This window comes from Rutidosis leptorrhynchoides, chromosome 7, assembly GCF_046630445.1.
Source record: "Rutidosis leptorrhynchoides isolate AG116_Rl617_1_P2 chromosome 7, CSIRO_AGI_Rlap_v1, whole genome shotgun sequence".
In the NCBI taxonomy this organism is placed as follows: domain Eukaryota; kingdom Viridiplantae; phylum Streptophyta; class Magnoliopsida; order Asterales; family Asteraceae; genus Rutidosis; species Rutidosis leptorrhynchoides.
The window spans coordinates 128,620,153-128,638,599 of NC_092339.1; the positions used below are offsets into that span (position 1 = coordinate 128,620,153).

Below are 18,447 nucleotides of genomic sequence, written 5' to 3' on the forward strand. Positions count from 1 at the left end.
TTCGCAGTCATAATATTCCGGTTACGACAAAAGTCAAACGTGCGCGCAGTTCGCGGTTTATTCGAAACGTTAAATAACACTAACGGTTATAAAAGCATCCGGTGAACAAGTTAAGTATCCTACGTACTCTAAGGCACGTTTTAACATATAATTGGAAGTAAACCACGTATATCAAGTTTCCAGAGTATAAAGTAACACAGTACGCACAAATACGCAGTTTCACTAAAATACAAGGCACAAAACTTAGGTCCACGCTTGGCATTCCATCGGACTCGGACGATCGGAATCCTATTGTGTTTCAAAACTTTGACCTCACGGTCTATAATTTTGATAGGTTCTTCCACGAAGTGGAGTTTGTCATCAATCGTAAGTTCTTCCAATGGTATGATAAGTTCCAGTGGAGCAAGGCACTTTTTCAAATTTGATACATGGAAGGTAAGATGAACAGCACTCAACTGAGTCGGAAGATCCAAATGGTAAGCAACCGGTCCGACACGTTCCACAATTTCAAAGGGTCCGATGTATCGCGGGTTTAACTTTCCGCTCTTTCCAAAGCGAATTACACCTTTCCAAGGTGCGACCTTCAACATGACATGGTCACCCACATTGAATTCAAAGTCTTTACGTTTACGGTTAGCATAACTCTTTTGGCGATCACGGGCAATCTTAAGTCTCGCTTGAATCAGGGCAATCTTCTCTGAGGTTTCATGGACTATCTCGGGTCCAGTGATTTGTACTTCACCTAACTCAGCCCAACAAATAGGAGAACGGCACCTGTGACCATACAACGCTTCAAAAGGCGCGGCTTTAATACTCGAATGATAACTATTATTGTAAGAGAATTCAGCTAACGGCATATGCCTTTCCCAAGACTTTTCGAAGTCAATAACACAGGTACGCAACATGTCCTCCGAAGTCTGAATCATTCGTTCGCTCTGACCGTCGGTCTGGGGGTGATACGCGGTGCTCATATCGAGACGGGTTCCCAAGGCTTCTTGCAAGGAACACCAGAATCAGGAAGCAAAACGGGGATCGCGATCTGAGATGATTGATAAGGGCACACCATGTCGAGATACAACCTCTTTGATGTACAGTTGAGCAAGTCTCTCCATTGTATCCGTTTCTTTCATCGCTAGAAAATGAGCAGATTTGGTAAGACGGTCAACGATAACCCAGATTGTATCGTATCCGCCCACCGTCTTTGGTAGCTTCGTGATAAAATCCATTGTAATTGCTTCCCATTTCCATTGCGGGATTTCTGGTTGTTGAAGTAATCCAGATGGCCTCTGATGTTTAGCCTTAACCTTCGAACAAGTCAAACACCTTTCAACATAAGTTGCAACATCCTTCTTAAGATTTGGCCACCAATACTGTTCCTTAAGATCGTGGTACATTTTTCCGGCTCCTGGATGAATCGAATATCTCGACTTGTGGGCTTCATCAAGTATAAGGTTCCGTAGATCTCCATAACGAGGTACCCAAATTCTTCCGACATAGCATCGGAGTCCAGATTCCCTAACCTCGAATTTAGAGACGAGAATGTTCAAGTATTCATAACGTAAGTTCTTCTCGATTAGAGGCTCTTCTTGGGCCGCTCGGATCTGGCTGTGAAGATTCGAATGGATGGTGATGTTCAGAGCCTGAACGCGAAGAGGTACCGTCCTCTCCTTTCGACTTAATGTGTCAGCTACAACATTGGCCTTGCCCGGATGGTAGCGAAGTTCACAATCGTAGTTGTTTAGCATCTCAATCCATCGACGCTGTCTCATGTTCAGTTGCTTCTGATCGAAGATGTGTTGGAGACTCTTGTGATCGGTAAAGATAGTACTTTTAGTTCCATACAAATAATGTCTCCATAATTTGAGCGCAAAGACAACGGCTCCAAGTTCGAGATTGTGAGTAGTGTAGTTTCGCTCGTGGACCTTCAGCTGACGAGATGCATAAGCAATAACCTTCGTTCTTTGCATCAACACACAACCGAAACCATTCCTCGAAGCATCGCAGTACACAACGAAGTCATCACTGCCTTTGGGAAGAGATAAGATAGGTGCGGTGGTTAACTTCTGCTTCAGGGTTTGAAATGCTGCTTCTTATTCTTTTTCCCAAACAAACTTTTTCCCTTTATGAGTTAACGCCGTCAAAGGACGCGAAATCAAAGAGAAACCTTCAATGAACCTTCGGTAATAACCGGCAAGACCTAGAAATTGGCGGATGTGAGTCGGAGTAGTGGGGGTTTCCCACATGCTGATAGCCTTGATCTTGGCGGGATCAACTTTGATACCTTGATCACTCACAATATGACCCAGAAATTGGACTTCCTTCAGCCAAAATTCACACTTGGAGAATTTGGCATAAAGCTACTCTTGTCTCAAGAGTTCGAGCACTAACCGAAGATGTTGTTCATGTTCTTCTTCACTTCGGGAATAGATGAGGATATCATCTATGAAAACGATAACGAACTTATCCAAGTATGGCCTGCAGACACGATTCATGAGGTCCATGAACACGGCTGGTGCATTGGTTAATCTGAACAGCATCACGAGAAACTCATAATGACCATAGCGGGTTCTAAACGCAGTCTTCATCACATCACTCTCCTTCACCCTCAACTGGTGATAACCGGATCGTAAATCGATCTTAGAGTAAATGCTTGATCCTTGCAGCTGATCAAAAAGATCGTCAATTCGGGGAAGAGGATATCGATTCTTGATCGTCAATTTATTGAGTTCGCGGTAGTCGATACACATGCGGAAAGATCCGTACTTCTTCTTCACGAAAAAAACAGGTGCGCCCCAAGGCGACGAGCTCGGTTGGATAAACCCTCGGTCGAGCAATTCCTGTAGTTGACTCTGCAATTCTTGCAGTTCTGAAGGTGCCAGATGATAAGGCGCACGAGCTACGGGTGCAGCTCCCGGCACTAGATCGATCTGGAACTCCACGGATCTCGGTGGCGGTAATCCAGCCAGTTCTTTCGGAAAGATGTCGGGGAATTCATTCATGATTCGCACATCATTCACACTCTTCTCTTCTGTTTCAAAAACCTTCACGTGTGCTAAAACAGCAAGACGTCCTTTCTTCATGATCTTCTGCGCTTTCATACAACTAATGAGGTTCAGTTTCGAACTACATCTCTCTCCGTATATAACCAGTGGCTCACCATCTCCTTGTGGTATACGAAGAGCTTTATCTCCACAGATAACATTGGCCCTTACTTTAGTTAACCAGTCCATGCCGACAATCACGTCAAAGCTTCCCAATTTGATGGGTATCAAGTCAATTTAGAAATCCACGCCAGCTATGTTAATAATAGCTCCTCGGCTAATTTGGTCAACTTTCTCAAGTTTCCCATTGGCTACCTCAACTAGCATACTTTCTTTTAAAGGAACTAATGACCAATTTATCTTATCGCAAAAATGTCTACATACATAACTTCTATCGGCACCAATATCAAATAGGACAGAAGCTAAAAGGTTGTTGATAGTGAATATACCTATCACCAAGTCGGGGTTCTCGCGTGCATCCCTTGCATTAACATTAAAAGCTCTACCTCGCGGTGGTCCGCCGTCTTTTCGCTTGTCGGGACACTCATTCCTGAAGTGGCCCGTCTTTCCGCATCCGTAGCACTTCTTCAGCCCGGTGGGGTTTGCCCTTGCATTCAAAGTAGTGACCTTGCAATCCTTACCTATATGCCCAGACCGTTGGCACTTCTCACAAACAACATTACAATACCCAGTGTGGTGTTTGTAACACCTCTTGCATTACGGTAGGGTACCTTTGTAGTTCGGGTTGGATGTTGTGCCAGGGTTGGGATTTCCACCGTTGTTGTGTCTCTTAGCGGGGGTTTGATCATAGGTCCTCCCCTTACTATTATCCCACTTTCGCTTGTCACTACTACCCGCTTCAGACTTGGACTTCTCCGGTTCATCGATGAGAATCTGATTCATGAGTGTATGCGCCATGCGCATTGCTTCGGGAACATTCGATGGCTTGGACGAGGTGACATTACCCTTGATGGACTTAGGGAGTCCCCAAAAGTATTTCTCCATATGCTTGAATTCCGGGGTGATCATGGTAGGACACATAAGAGCTAACTCAAGAGACCTCCGATTGTAACCATCGAGATCGTTGCCAACAGTCTTCAATTGCATAAACTCCATTTCCATCTTTTGTATCTCGATTCTCGGACAATACTCATCAATCATAGCCGATTTGAACTCCTCCCATGGCGTAGCATACGCCTCATCAATACCTTGTGCCTGTGCCATGGTGTTCCACCACGTGAGGGCGCCATCAGATAGCGTGCAGGAAGCAAATTTGGTTTTGTTGGACTCGGAACAGTTGCTGACTCTGAATACTGATTCAAGCTTTTCAAACCATCTTGTAAGACCAACAGGGCCCTCAGTTCCGCTGAAGTTATGTGGTTTACAGCTCTGGAATTCCTTGTAGGTGCACCCGTTTCGAACGGGTTGGATAACCGGCGGTGGTTCAGCTTGAGGGTTCATTTCCGCCAAGGCTGTGGCGACTCGTTCATTAATCATCTCTTCGATTTGAGCTGCTGTGGGTGTTGTTCGTGTGTTTGCCATTGCCCTTCGAAATAAAAGTTTTGACTTAAGTCAAAATCCAGCATACAACATACAATAATACAGTATATAGTAAACACGGAAACAACACAACGCATGCCAATATAGTAACGCAACTAGGTACAAATACAACAAAACCAACATACAGTAACGTAAATAGAACACTATGTAAGGATTAAACAACGCAAAGTTCCATTAATTAATAAAGAGTTGCATACATTCGCATAAGTTCGCACATTACATAAGGAAAACATGGAACTACAAACGAGATTACAAAATGAAACCTACTACAAAGCTCTATGGTGACGGTGGGTAAAGGATGTCCAGCACATGGGACATCTGCTCCTCGAGCTCAGTTACCCGAGCACGGAGGATCTCCACCTCCCTTGTCAGTTCCTCGATAGAGGGAGGGGCTGGCAGAGCAGGCGGAGCTGCTGGTGCAGGTGGTGCAGATGGTCCGGCTCCAGAGGTAGATGCTGCACGGCGGTAAGGCTTACGCACGAACGGATCAGCCGGGTAAGGCACGACCCGCTTACGGGCGGTAACCCTACAACGCTGGACATGTGCGTCAGTGAATGCTCGTCCTCCGTTGATCCCCGAAATGACGGTGCCATCGAAACGGTACCGTTTCTTCGGCGGGGTGGAGGGTGGCTGCACAGGTGCATCATCAAGGTCCTCCTCGTCGAAGTTATCGTCACTAGAGTCGTCTGTGGATGAGCCGTCGGATGATGAATCAGCTGGGAGTGGCTGCACGGGTGGCTGTACTGGCTATCCTTGGGCAGCCATCATCTGTCGGTATCTGCCGGGCGGAATCGGCACAAGACGTCCATCAGGAGTGCGTCGGCACCACAAGCGTAAATGATTACGGAATGGACCTTATTCTGCGGGAATCACAACACCACCGGGGCGGGGCTATGGCTCCTGAGGTACCGGGTCAACTGGAGCTGGAATCTCCGGAGGGTCCTGGGCTCCGACTGCGGTAACCACTGGTACAGGTGTATGGCTGCTGGTTCCGGAGGATGAAGTGCCAAGGTCACTGGAGGGTGTCGTCGACGGAATCGGAGGGTCGGCAACAGTGCAGGTGAAGTGTCTGAAGAGTCTGAATCGCTGCCCAAAATGATGACAGGTGGAATATCCGACATCTGAACAAGGAAAATAACTTTTCCATATCAGTAAGTCATAAGCAAGCATGTATTAGGCACTATAGCAACCTAGCATGGCAATAACAATAGTGCTAAACAGAAATAACATGCGGAAGCAGATTGTAATCATGCAATAGCGGAAATAAGCATACAGCAAGTTAGCACGGCAGTAAAGATAAGCAATAGCATGCAGTAAGATCATACATCTGAGAAAGTAGACAAAAGCATGCAGTAAGTTTTGCAGAAACAAGTAAACTAGCAAGTTGTAGATTAGTCCTATTAGTGAATCCTACTCGGTCGGTCTAGACTCACTAATGCAACCTAATTCCCTACAACCAATGCTCTGATACCAAATGTGACGCCCCGTACAAAACCATCGTGTACGGATCATCAATCAACAGGATCATTACATGGTCAAACACTATATGCTGTTTGAAAACCGATTTGCATTCATAAAAGATAACGTTTTTACAAAAGATAGCGTGCATCCTATGAATAGGAGCATAAACATAATTATTTGACCCTAAGGTCGTTACAAAGCCATTGTTTGAAATTAACATAAACTACGAGTGCAACAGAAAAGTTCTATGAATGAGACATCTCTAGTAATGCAGCGGATAACTAATACAGCAGGTCCTTAACAGCAATTCAATAACAGCATGACATCAAGTCTAACAGCGGAAGCAATAAACCTCTAGGCACCTGAGAAATACACGCTTAAAAAGTCAACACGAATGTCGGTGAGCTATAGTTTAAGTTGTAATAGTAACGTAAGATAGGCCACGAGATTTCAGTGCTGCAAACAGCTTATCAAACAGTATGAAAAGTATATGTATAACTGTGGGCACCCGGTAACTAGACTTAATGTTTATAACCTCCTGAAAGTACACCTGGGGAGTGCGTATGTTCACGAAGTATTAAACACCCGTTAAATGCTAGCGCGACTAGCCCGAGTGGGGATGTCAAACCCTATGGATCCATATCTAAGATTCGCGTTCACCGGTTCAAAACCAATGACTAAACGTTACCGTGCTAAAGGGAATATTTATGCCGTTGTATAACCCACACACATATAAAGTTTAAGTACTCGTGCCTAACATGTAAAACGTAAAAATCGCATGTATTCTCAGTCCCAAAAATAGTAAAAGTGGTAAAAAGGGATGCTATAACTCACAGTGATAAAAGCGGTAAAGTCGGTAATGAAAGTACGCAAGTAGTAAGTCGGTCCGAAAGGTCGTCAACCTAAATCAAAAGTTACTAGGTCAGTAGGTTGTCTTTATAAATTCTAATAGTGCATAAAATAAGTTTAAGTGTCATCATCATCATCGTTCATCATCATAAAAGCTAAGTAAGTTTGACAAGAATAGAGATCGAAACAATAGGCTGAATTCGGTCAGCTTCTCCGACCTCTACATAAATCGAAAAGACACATAGTCAGAGGCTATGGCTCCGTATATGATTCCCCTAACCACTGACCAATTTCCAGAACCTAACTCATCTTCGTTTGACCGTGGCGACGGTTTAAGTGCGAGTAGGTCAGAAATTTCATCACAACGTTAATAGGGTGTAGTGACTATCGGAGGGCCATAAATCCTAAACCGTAACTCGGATTAAGACGAGGCCTAAACGGAAAATCATCTACTCGAACTGAAATAACTGAAAATCAACTTTCTAGTAGCCCAGGTGGTCTGATCAGATACGAAAATCAGTGGACAAGTCCTCTGGTGGGGTTCTCGGTGCTTGATGCTCATCATGGTTCTCATCCTTGATGCTTGTAGCTTCAAGTGTACAACTCGTTGATGGTTTAGCATCACTTTTGACCAGGGTTCACCATCAATACACAATATGTTAAGACCAAGTAAGAACACAACTCATTCATGAGTCTTAGATGGATGATGAACCAAGGTTACATCATATCCTTAGTCTTAACACAATTTCAATTCACAATAACAACTAAAGCTACAAACTTTACATCAATTCAACAAGTATAAGCACAATCCAAGTCAAAAGAGGTGATGGAACCCTAAGCTAGAGAGCTTGGATCCATTTCACACAAGTTACAAGGTTGCAAAGCTAGAAAGCTTGAACCTTTAAGTGTTCTTGAAGATCTTGAAGCATAAAGCTTGGATCTTGAAGATACATGAAGATTACAAACAAAAGTTTGAATCTTTTTCACAAAACAACATGATCAAAGAAAAAAGAACTTAGATCTAACAAAAAGATATGAAGATTCAAGCTAGAAAGCTTGCATCTTAATTGTTCTTGAAGATCTTGAAGCATAAAGCTTGGATCTTTAATATATATGAAGATTACAAACAAAAGTTTGAATCTTTATCACAAAATAACAAGATTAAAGTGAAAGAAAGATGAATCTACAAAGTTGGTGAAGATTCAAAGCTAGAAAGCTTGAATCTTCAATGTTCTTGAAGGATTCATGCTTGAATCAACAAAATGTAACCAAGATCAAAGCTAAATGGAACTTTGATCTCCATAAAATGATGTTGATGATCACGAATTTGAAAAGAAAAAGGAAGAAGAAAGGAAAATTACAAGTATTACTAGAAAGGAAAGAAAGAAAGAACAAGTGTGTGTGAAAATCAAATGAACAGGTGAGAGGTAAATGGCTAGTATTTATAAGCAAGAATTTCACTTGGATTGATGAGGTGGCTATGGCCTTGTGGCCGTGATTTTGAGGGAGGGGAGGGGGAGACAAAACTTTGCTTTATGGATAATGGTTGTCTAAAGTGTGTACTAATGCTAGAATCCTATGTGACAAATAGATAATCCTTATCCATTATGCTAGTATAACTCATTAATTAATTAATTAATTAATTTATTTATTATTATGGGTCACTAGTAATAATACTTGGACTAATTAATTGGGTCACTAGCTAGAGTAGGGTGGGCTTGAGCCCAACAAGGTAGAAAGTCCAACAAGACTAACTATTGGACTTTAGCAATTAAATAAATAAAATTAAGCATCCAAAAACCCAGGTAATTATTATTATAAAATAATAATCAATATTTCACAGTCATAATATTCCGGTTACGACAAAAGTCAAACGTGCGCGCAGTTCGCGGTTTATTCGAAACGTTAAATAACACTAACGGTTATAAAAGCATCCGGTGAACAAGTTAAGTATCCTACGTACTCTAAGGCACGTTTTAACATATAATTGGAAGTAAACCACGTATATCAAGTTTCCAGAGTATAAAGTAATACAGTACGCACAAATACGCAGTTTCGCTAAAATACAAGGCACAAAAACAAGTCGAAAAAGTTGGGTCGTTACATAGTGCCTCTACTGTATGACCCAAGCCTATTGCATGTTCTTGTCTGATTGTTGCCCTAGGTCTTAGTCATATCAACTGTTTAGGTACTTATTAGGTTTCTATCTGCTTTACTATCAGTATATTAACTGTAATGCTGTATAATGTTTGACTTGTTGTGATCTCACTAGTATGATGTAATGGTGGTTAGTTTCCATTTAAGGTTTTGCCAACTTAAACCGACGGACTCCTTCCGTTTGTGATCAGTGTTCAATCAACACGGCACGTTGTTATTCAGTTATCTAAACTGATAACGAGGGTTAGGATTAGAGCTTAACTCACTAATAAACCTAGTACTCTACTGAGGATAACCTCCGAGGTATTGTTACACTTCAGTTATACGACCAAGTGACATACTTCTCACTGCTCAAAGAGAACTTCGAGAGTTCAGAGATAAGTAGGTCTGTGTAATTGGCTCATCCAACCAGATCAACATCAATCCAAGCATAGTCTTAACATAAGCATAATTACCTTTCCCTAACCCAATACTGATATCTTGGTCAACATTTCCTTGATCTGCATACTCCGGATATCCTCCCACTTTATTTACTTTTTCTGCATTTAGGACCTTTAGCTAAAATCAACTACTATCTTTTATCCAGGTAATTTAACTAAAAGGCAATTATCCACTTGATCTTCAATTCGTTAATCAGCATAAAATTCGACACTAGGTTAACTTACACCTTCTACACCTTAGAAAGTAAAGTAAATTTAGGCCCCGCAAAATATAAATAAACGAAGACGCTGTGTGCTACCGAATCAGACACCGTGCGACCTAACGACACCGCACAAAATAAAAACCGTCTGTTAGTAGCATATCACAGACCAACTATCGGGCAATGAAGATAGCAAAAACAATGCCTCAAGCTCATCATCGAATTTAATATTCACCGATTTCAACCGTGTTAAAATCGAATTAAATTCGTTAACATGATCCACCGCCGAGGAACCCTCCATCATCCTAGCGTTCACCAATAGCCGAATCAAGAAAACTTTATTCAAAGCGGATGGCTTTTCATACATGTTTGATAAAGCTGCAAGCAATCCCGCAGTTGTGGTTTCACCCACGATGTTGTAAGCAACGTTCTTGGCCAGAGAAAATCGTACAACTCCTAGGGCTTGCCTATCCAACAACTCCACTCGCCTTGAGTCATCTCTTCCGGTTTAACACCCTTCAATGGTTGGTAAAGCTTCTTTTGATAGAGCACATCTTCAATTTGCATCTTCCAAAAGCTAAAATCATTCTCATCAAGCTTATCAATCTTCACATCACTCTTTTCCGCCATTGTTCCCGTGAAACCGAACCGAAGCTCTTGATACCACTTGTTGTAATGACCCACCTTTTTCCGTTTACTTTCCGTCAAATTATTTTAAAGTCTGTTATTAAATTATAACATCACCCGTTAATTTGCGTTTTCAAAATATTTCGTTTAGGTAATTCACGCACCCGCTTCTAAACTCGAGGGACCAAAATTGCCACGAGATCAAATATTTGACTAGGTCAAATGGTCAAACTACCTCCTCCTCCACTCATTCATTCACCACTTCCATCTTTTTGCTCTCAACTCCTAAATCAAAGATTCATCATCCATTTTCGATCTAGCAAGTGTTCTTCAAAACAAATTACATATTTGGGATCCTTGCATCTTCCTCTTCGATTCCATACCAACTTCATCTCTTTTGGATAACTTTCTAAAAACTCTAGATTCCTTGTTCTTGAGGTTTTTGACTTATAAAAGTGTTAGTTAGTGTCTCTGGCTCGAGTCTAACATGAATATATGATTTGTTTGCTCGTTCTTGACATTTTGTGCATATAGCTTGAACTTGAAAAGTGACTAGTTGATCTTGAGATTTGATTGTTTAAATGTTGTTGGATGTTAAAATTTCATGTATTAAATGTGTTACTATCATCACTAGCTCCATTTTGATGTGTAGGTTGATTAAGAAAACTTCACTAACATGATTATTGATTTTTGTGATTTTGGTTAGGGTTTGATAGACTTAGATATGAACATTTGATGCATTGAATGCTATGAAAGATTGTTGGTAAGTGTTTAGTTTTATTGAATGCGTAATTACCTACGAAACGGCGTATTATATGTAGGTAGTAAGTTCCCGAATTATCAAATTGCATTTATGACCTTGAATGTAATTAATGATGAACATTTAATGAAAATTTGGTTGTTTTAAATGATGGATTGATTGATGAAATGTGCTTAGTTGTTTCCCTCGTCAAAATACCTTTCCAACGATATAAGATACATGTTTTAAATGTTTTCGGTTCACAATTTGTGTTTAATTGAAGTTTGGTTCGTGCACTTGTGAAATTTCAGCAATTGCAACTGCACAGGTGTTTGGACGTCGTCCCAATCCTTGGACGCCATCCTGGCTTTCATTGCTGGACGCCGTCCCGTGATTTTGGACGCCGTCCAAATGAACTACAAATTTCTGCTTTGTTTGGTCATTTACCGTTTAATTCTAACTATGCTACGCACCTCCGATTAACATGTAACTTGTTCTAACATGCTCATATATGATTATATAACTCAGAAAAATTGTCCGAGACCCGACCCGAATGTGTTGAATTTTTTGTTGACTTTGACTTGACCAAAGTTTGACTTTTAGTTAAACTTAACCAAATACTTATGCAATCGTTCTAACATGCTTTTATACTTATATTTTGCATGAAACTTGACAACTTGACTCACATGCTATATATAATTGAGTCATAACGAACCATATGACTAATTGAACAACTTTGACCGACTTCATACTTTACCGATATTGATACGACCTATTGTTTAGGTCAAGACTAGCATACGTTCTTGCACACATTTACTTTGTGAAGTACCTATACACTCGTGCACTCGAGGTGAGATCATAGTCCCATCTTTTCAACAATTTTTATTCTTTAAATCATGGGATGAGAAACATATACGTTTTATACTTTTATACTTTGAACACAAGTACGGAAACAAACATTTCACATGCGAGTTAGAACAAAAAACCCCAATTCAATTATCATTAGTTACACTTGTAGGGTGTAAACGTGAACTTATGTTGTGTGGATTCATACGGGCTTGACGCGCCCTCATTCGGACGGTTCGCTACCGTTAGCGGATGAAATATATATTCGGGTATAGTGTAGGTTCTAACACTATGATAACGGGGTTTGTAAAACAGTTAAGTCTTGATAATTAGGTGCTCGCGAACGTACAACAACTTTGGAATGCAAACGATTTGGATAATCAACTTTATATTAAACCTTGTGGTTCAATACAATATACTTACCAAACCTATGATTTCACCAACGTTTTTCGTTGACAGTTTCTATATGTTTTCTCAGGTCCTTGAACGCTAAGTGATACATGCTTCGCACTCTATTTTGATACTTGCTTGGATGTCGAGTATACATGCATACATGGAACGTCTTTTGACTTTACTTTAAATTGTGTCGCATAGGTTTCATTTGTACTTTAAACGTTGTAACGTAACTAGTTGTTAAACTGCCTTTGTAAACTTTGAAACATCTTTACATTTGAAATGAATGCGACATATTTTGGTCAAACTTTGTTTTAAAGACTTATGACCACGTTACGGGACCTAAGTTGACGGCGCCGTCAATGATGATTTTGTCGGGTCATCACACTTGTTAGGAATGAAGCACGTGAGCCCTAACAAGACTTGATAACCCTAGATTATCAAACCCACTTTCAATAAGCGAAAATAGTTGATGCATACGAAAAAACTAGCAAAAACGATAAAGACAAGAGAATTTAACGAGGTTATATGTAATCACGAATGATTACTTTAATCCTCAGCCACCAAAGAGAGTTCTTTATTGATAAAATTCATGGATACATGTATGGGTTACAATAAGATGCTTAAATAGGCAAAACTAAACAAAGAAATAGCTTTGGGGACAAGAAAACTCGATTTTGGAAACTTCCTCGCAGACGAAGCCGCGCCGCGCCAGGGATAGCCGCGCCGCACCTCCAAGGCAAAAACCAAAATAGAAGTTTTCCTTCAGCTCGACCCCTGTTCACACTCTAGGCCGCGCCGCGCCTAGGAATGGCCGCGGAGCGCCTTCTCTGTTGAACCGAATTCTTGTTTAACTCGCTTCGCACACCAACAATTTCCATTTCCAATCCTACTAAAATTCAAGCAAATGCTACTACAAATCCCATACCACCACTATCCCCTCACCCACTCGTACGCTGAGGGTAGTAAGATATCAAGTAATTATCTTGTGTTTCGATTTATTGATGTATGAAAGCATGAACAAGTATTTGTGGTGCACGAAAAATCAAATGAAAGATAAAGATTAATAAACATTATCGTTTGTATTGCATCATGTAATGTAATGTAATTTTATTTTGGTATTGCTTCACACTTCACTTCTAGTGATGCTTTTTGCCCAGGGTCTGTTGAGTTTGGAAACAAAGTGGTAAATGATCAATAATATAAAAGTGAAATTATAGATCTTGAATCCCTGTTATTAATAACACCACTGTTTAGAATTATTCAACTACTATATTCTGCATAATTTTATTTAGTCATTCATACAATACAGATAGCAGAAGGATAATAAAATGGACAAGTTGTATATTCATAACACATTAAAAATAGTATTGCTCAACATTTGTTTTTCTCTTAAGTTCTTTAGAGAATAAGTTCTTGAAGAAATCAACAGTAGCTACCCGTTTTAACTTTGCAGGCGTCTCGGGTGTAATTAGGCTTGGTGCTGGTCCTAGATCTCCTTCCAGATTTGGGTTTAAAAATGTGGCTATCGACAACCTCTCTTTCTCCGAGTTCACAACTGCTCTGTGCTCCACACTTTTATATTGTCCGTTCGTCACAATCTGAAAGTAAACACGTATAATTATAAGCTCCATGATATATGGGACAATTAGTAACTAAAGAGTTTAGTTACTTCTAAGATCTCTCCAATGTTAACTATGAAGGCTTTAGGGAGTGGTCGAACAGGGATCCAAATTTCGTCTTTTTTTATTTGGAGCCCTTCGACTTCATTGAGTTCGAGAAGAAAGGTGATTCCAACAGCATCAGAGTGAGGGGTGAGACCGATGACTTGTTCAGGTTGTGGACACGGTGGATAGTAGTTCATCCTCATTGCTTGCATTCCGTCCTCGAACAATACTATCATGTCCTTGGCTTCCGTTTTCAAAGCTTTTGCAATGTATAGAAGAGTTTTCAGAGCCACATTCTTAAGCTCTCTTGAGTAAATTTCTAAGGTGTCTCTGTTATTAAGAATAACCATTAGCTTTGTATATGATTCACCTTAAATTGGCAATCTATGGAGAATAACTAACATCTGAACTATATATAATTAACAGCTTAAATTGGCAATCTATGAAGAATAACTAAAAGTTGAATTATATATAATTAATGGGGATGTAATTACAACAACAATAAAACCCAATCTCACAAAAGTGAAGTATGGGGAAGTAAGATGTAGACAAGCTTTCTCATATCTTAAAATAAAGAGAAGTTATTTCTCCACCCAGAGTAAAACACCACAAAAGTAGAGAAAGTCCTCCCTCTCAATGTTCTAAGGATAGAGAGATTGTTTTCGAATGGACCTCCAACCAATAAGTAGGTAAAAAAAAATGTGAGACGCCATGAAAATGGAAGAATCAAATTTCCATGAGGATGTAATTGATATATGCTATTAACGGGCTAACAAACACAAAAATCAGACTAGCAAGAAGGAAGCACACTAGCAGCGTGCGTTGTGTGATTTTACTGCGTCTTTTTTTTTTAACTTGACTGGGTGGAAGGTTGACCGGAAGAGAACTTATATTCGCTCGACCAGCAGGTGAACGGCGTGCTTATCTATAAAATTCTTAACCTTTATTTTTTTTTTTTTCATAAGTACATAACTAGTGTATTATTTTTAGACTGATAACGTGAATGAATAAGAAAAAGGAATTATCAAAGGGCTTTTGATCAGTGGTATCAAAGAGTCTTATTAACCTTGTGATTATGAGTAAGTTCGAGTCTCTCATGAAAAAATGGATATGTGTGTGTATGTTTTTCGTTAAAAAAAAATAAGAAAAAGGAATTTGAAAGAAAGAAAAAAGGAAAGAAAAATTTTAAAAATCGTCGAAGTTGAACTTTTGTGAAACTTCGAGCACTCCCTGATAACTATAATGTATATTCATATAATTTATTTAGGATAATAATGAATATATCCATAAATGTAATTTTCATCTATATCTTGTCAAATATCATCCACGTCAATATTTATATCCACTATTAATCCTTTTAGATCATCCACATTCACTATCAAGTGAGTTGATCGGGTAGATATTTACCGAATCGGGTGATCGTTGTCATTTCTAGTCCTGATATCGCATTTTTTGACTTTATTCACAGTATTATAATAATGTATATTAAATTAAATATTAATATTAATATTAATATTAATATTAATATTAATATTAATATTAATATTAATATTATATTACAAAACCATATAGAGTTTTACTTTTTGTTTCTTAATGCGAGATTGAGATGGTAAATAATACACCGTATAAGACGAACTTAAAGAAAAACGGTACATCCACTAAAAAAAAGACATAAACCTTGATACAATACACGATGCAAGAAAGGATGAGTCCTTTTTCCTTCATTGACACAACATAATTTTTATTAAAAAGTTTAATTTGGTTTAATATTTTTGTGTGAGAGACATAAATATTGATACGATCGAAGAAATAAATAATATTACATGAATCGAGATCATGGCATAAGACGATAGAAACAACACTTCCTAGAATGTGAGAAGAGTATTACAATTCTAATTTTATTATATTATAATATAATAAATAAAATTAATAATGATATTATAATAAAATAAAAGTTTATTAGCAAATGTTTTTATCAGTTAAGTAAGGGGATGATTCTCACACTCACTTTTTTGATCCTCACACACCTATTTTAACCTTTTACTAGTGTAATAATACTCAATTGGTGTGTGAGGATCAAAAAAGTATGTGTGAGAATCATCCCCCGTTAAGTAAGGGCCAATTAGAGTGAGTTATAATTACGCAATTTAAAATTTCTTATTGATCTCCCCTCTAGTTTGATAAGTTGTATTGGTAGTTGCTACATGTACAACGCATATATCACCATTTTCACATTATTGGTATATTAACCCTACTTTTTTACTTCAAACAGATCATGTTCATGACTTGGTGAATTGTGTATATACATGTAAGCAGTATTACATGTTCACGACTTGATAAACTGAGCATTTTTACTTCAAATGTTTAATTTACTGGTGTATGCATTGATCATTAAACAAATGGAACGAGTAGATTTAGCTTAATTACCTGAATGGAAGAGGAAGGTTAGGAAACAAATGAGGCTTTCGAATATTATGAGGGAGGGTAATCAGGTAGAAGATATCACTCCAATCAAGCTTTTGCTCTTCGGACACAACAAAAGCTTGTCCAAATCCTTCGACGTCTTCTGTCGTTTGCCAAAATTTCTTCTTGTCTTCCATTGGCAATTTGAAGAATTCTTGTGTTTCTTTCTTTACTTTCTCCAACAAAGAACAACTTATCCCATGATTAATCATCTATCATATACATTTGTTATGTCATTTTTTGTAGTATAATGTAAGCTTCAGTAGCCTTGTTTAAGTAGTAGATCAATCAGCTCATAGAGATGTATAAACTTAACATATTAAATTTGGGTGTACATCATTATTAATAGAATGTCACGTATAACCTGTTAATGTATACTACGAATTTAACAGAATTAACTCATTAAATTTGGGATGTTTAATAATTAATACATAAACAGTTACACTCAACACCGGGCTTATCAACGGCCGAGCTGAGCCAGGCATGAGTCAATCATTTTTCTACCGCCAAGTAACTGCACCTAAATAATCAAATCCTGTTTTTAAACGGTTTTATTAACTGCTCAAGTTCCAGAATGATACAACGTAAAATCACAAATTAAGCACTTAAAACTCATTTTACATCCACTAAAATTTTACAAAATATTATTCACAAAATGAGTTGGCATATTAGATTAACCAAATATATTATTTAAAAATTTCTCTCACTTACTTATACTATTATGGATCTATGTCATATTGTCATTGTGTATATTTCTTTTTGTAAAACGTATGCAATTCTAACATTTTCCTTAAAAAAAATATAAGGATTCAAATTATATGCCAAGAAAGTTGAAAATTCCATTGAATCCAGAAATTCGTGAATATAATCAAAATTTTTTTTTTTTTCTTTCTGAAAGGTGATTTTTAAAACACGTTTAATAAGCAACTTTCAAAACAAATATATCAAAATAGCTTGGTAATTAAAGTCGTATATATCTCACTAATGGCATATCTTGAAATGGTTTATAAATAAATATAAATAAAATAGTATAAAAGAGTCACATAATAGCCTAATTAAACAGCAAAGGATGTATATAAAGATAACCTAAACCTGAAAAACTTACCCATCTATATTTAAAACAATAAATTAATGCATAGCCAAATTATAGATGTTTATCATGTTATTATTCATTCACCATTTATTTCATATCCCGAAAATATCTAACACATACAATCACATATTTACATATACATATACATATAAAATTATAAATTAAAGGGTTTTTGGATGTAGATGTACACCGTATATGTAGGTAGCTAGTACTTGCCTGAAAGAAGCCCCAATCTTTACAAGCAACGTTTAGCTTTTCCAATTCGACTTCTGCTAAATATTGTTCAGACGACAATCGTTCCATATCGATTATGGGTACTTGAGGCAAGGACGAAGGTGGACATGATACGACTCGAGGGTCTTGATCATGACGAACGTATCGGGGTGGAACCTCGATAATTGGTTCCTTAACTAGTTCTTGTACACTAGGCACCAACAGTGAACCACCAAAACCAGTTCCCTTTGCTTCCATGATCTAGTTCCTTTTATCACTTTCTTATGTCATTTTTTACACTGCACGTACATATGTTGAGACTAGTACTTTTTCTAGAAAGCTACATGTGTTACAAATAAGTGGTTTAACTACCATTTTTTTTTTTTTTTTTTTTTTTTTTTTTTGCACTTCTCGAATCACAAATTTTAACACGTAACTTAATTACCTCGTTTTAAACATAATAGTATTTCTGTATCAAGCCTAGCAATCCAAACTAATCTCCTATTCAATAGGTTATATGTACGGGTTACTTCTCCATATATACCTATTAGGTCTATTATGATTATGATTATAATCTAAAAATAAATAAACTCAAAACGGGTCCAATCTAATAATACTCCTTTCGTTTCGTCCATATTTAATTGTCTGTTATTTTCTTCAGTGTTATCTCAAACATACTTATTGATTTATATGGATAA

The 18,447-nt window shown here is 38.3% G+C and overlaps 1 protein-coding gene across 1 annotated transcript; it reads right to left on the reverse strand.

The window, feature by feature from the left end:
* Positions 1 to 13,564: 13,564 nt before the first annotated feature.
* LOC139857328 (protein SRG1-like) lies at positions 13,565 to 18,007 on the reverse strand. Its single transcript, XM_071846070.1, has 4 exons — positions 17,753 to 18,007; positions 16,408 to 16,655; positions 13,986 to 14,310; positions 13,565 to 13,914 (listed from the first exon to the last, which is right to left on the reverse strand). The coding sequence occupies exons 1-4, from the start codon at positions 18,005 to 18,007 to the stop codon at positions 13,672 to 13,674; spliced, it is 1,071 nt and encodes a 356-aa protein (XP_071702171.1). The 3' UTR covers positions 13,565 to 13,671.
* Between the last annotated feature and the right edge of the window lie 440 nt (positions 18,008 to 18,447).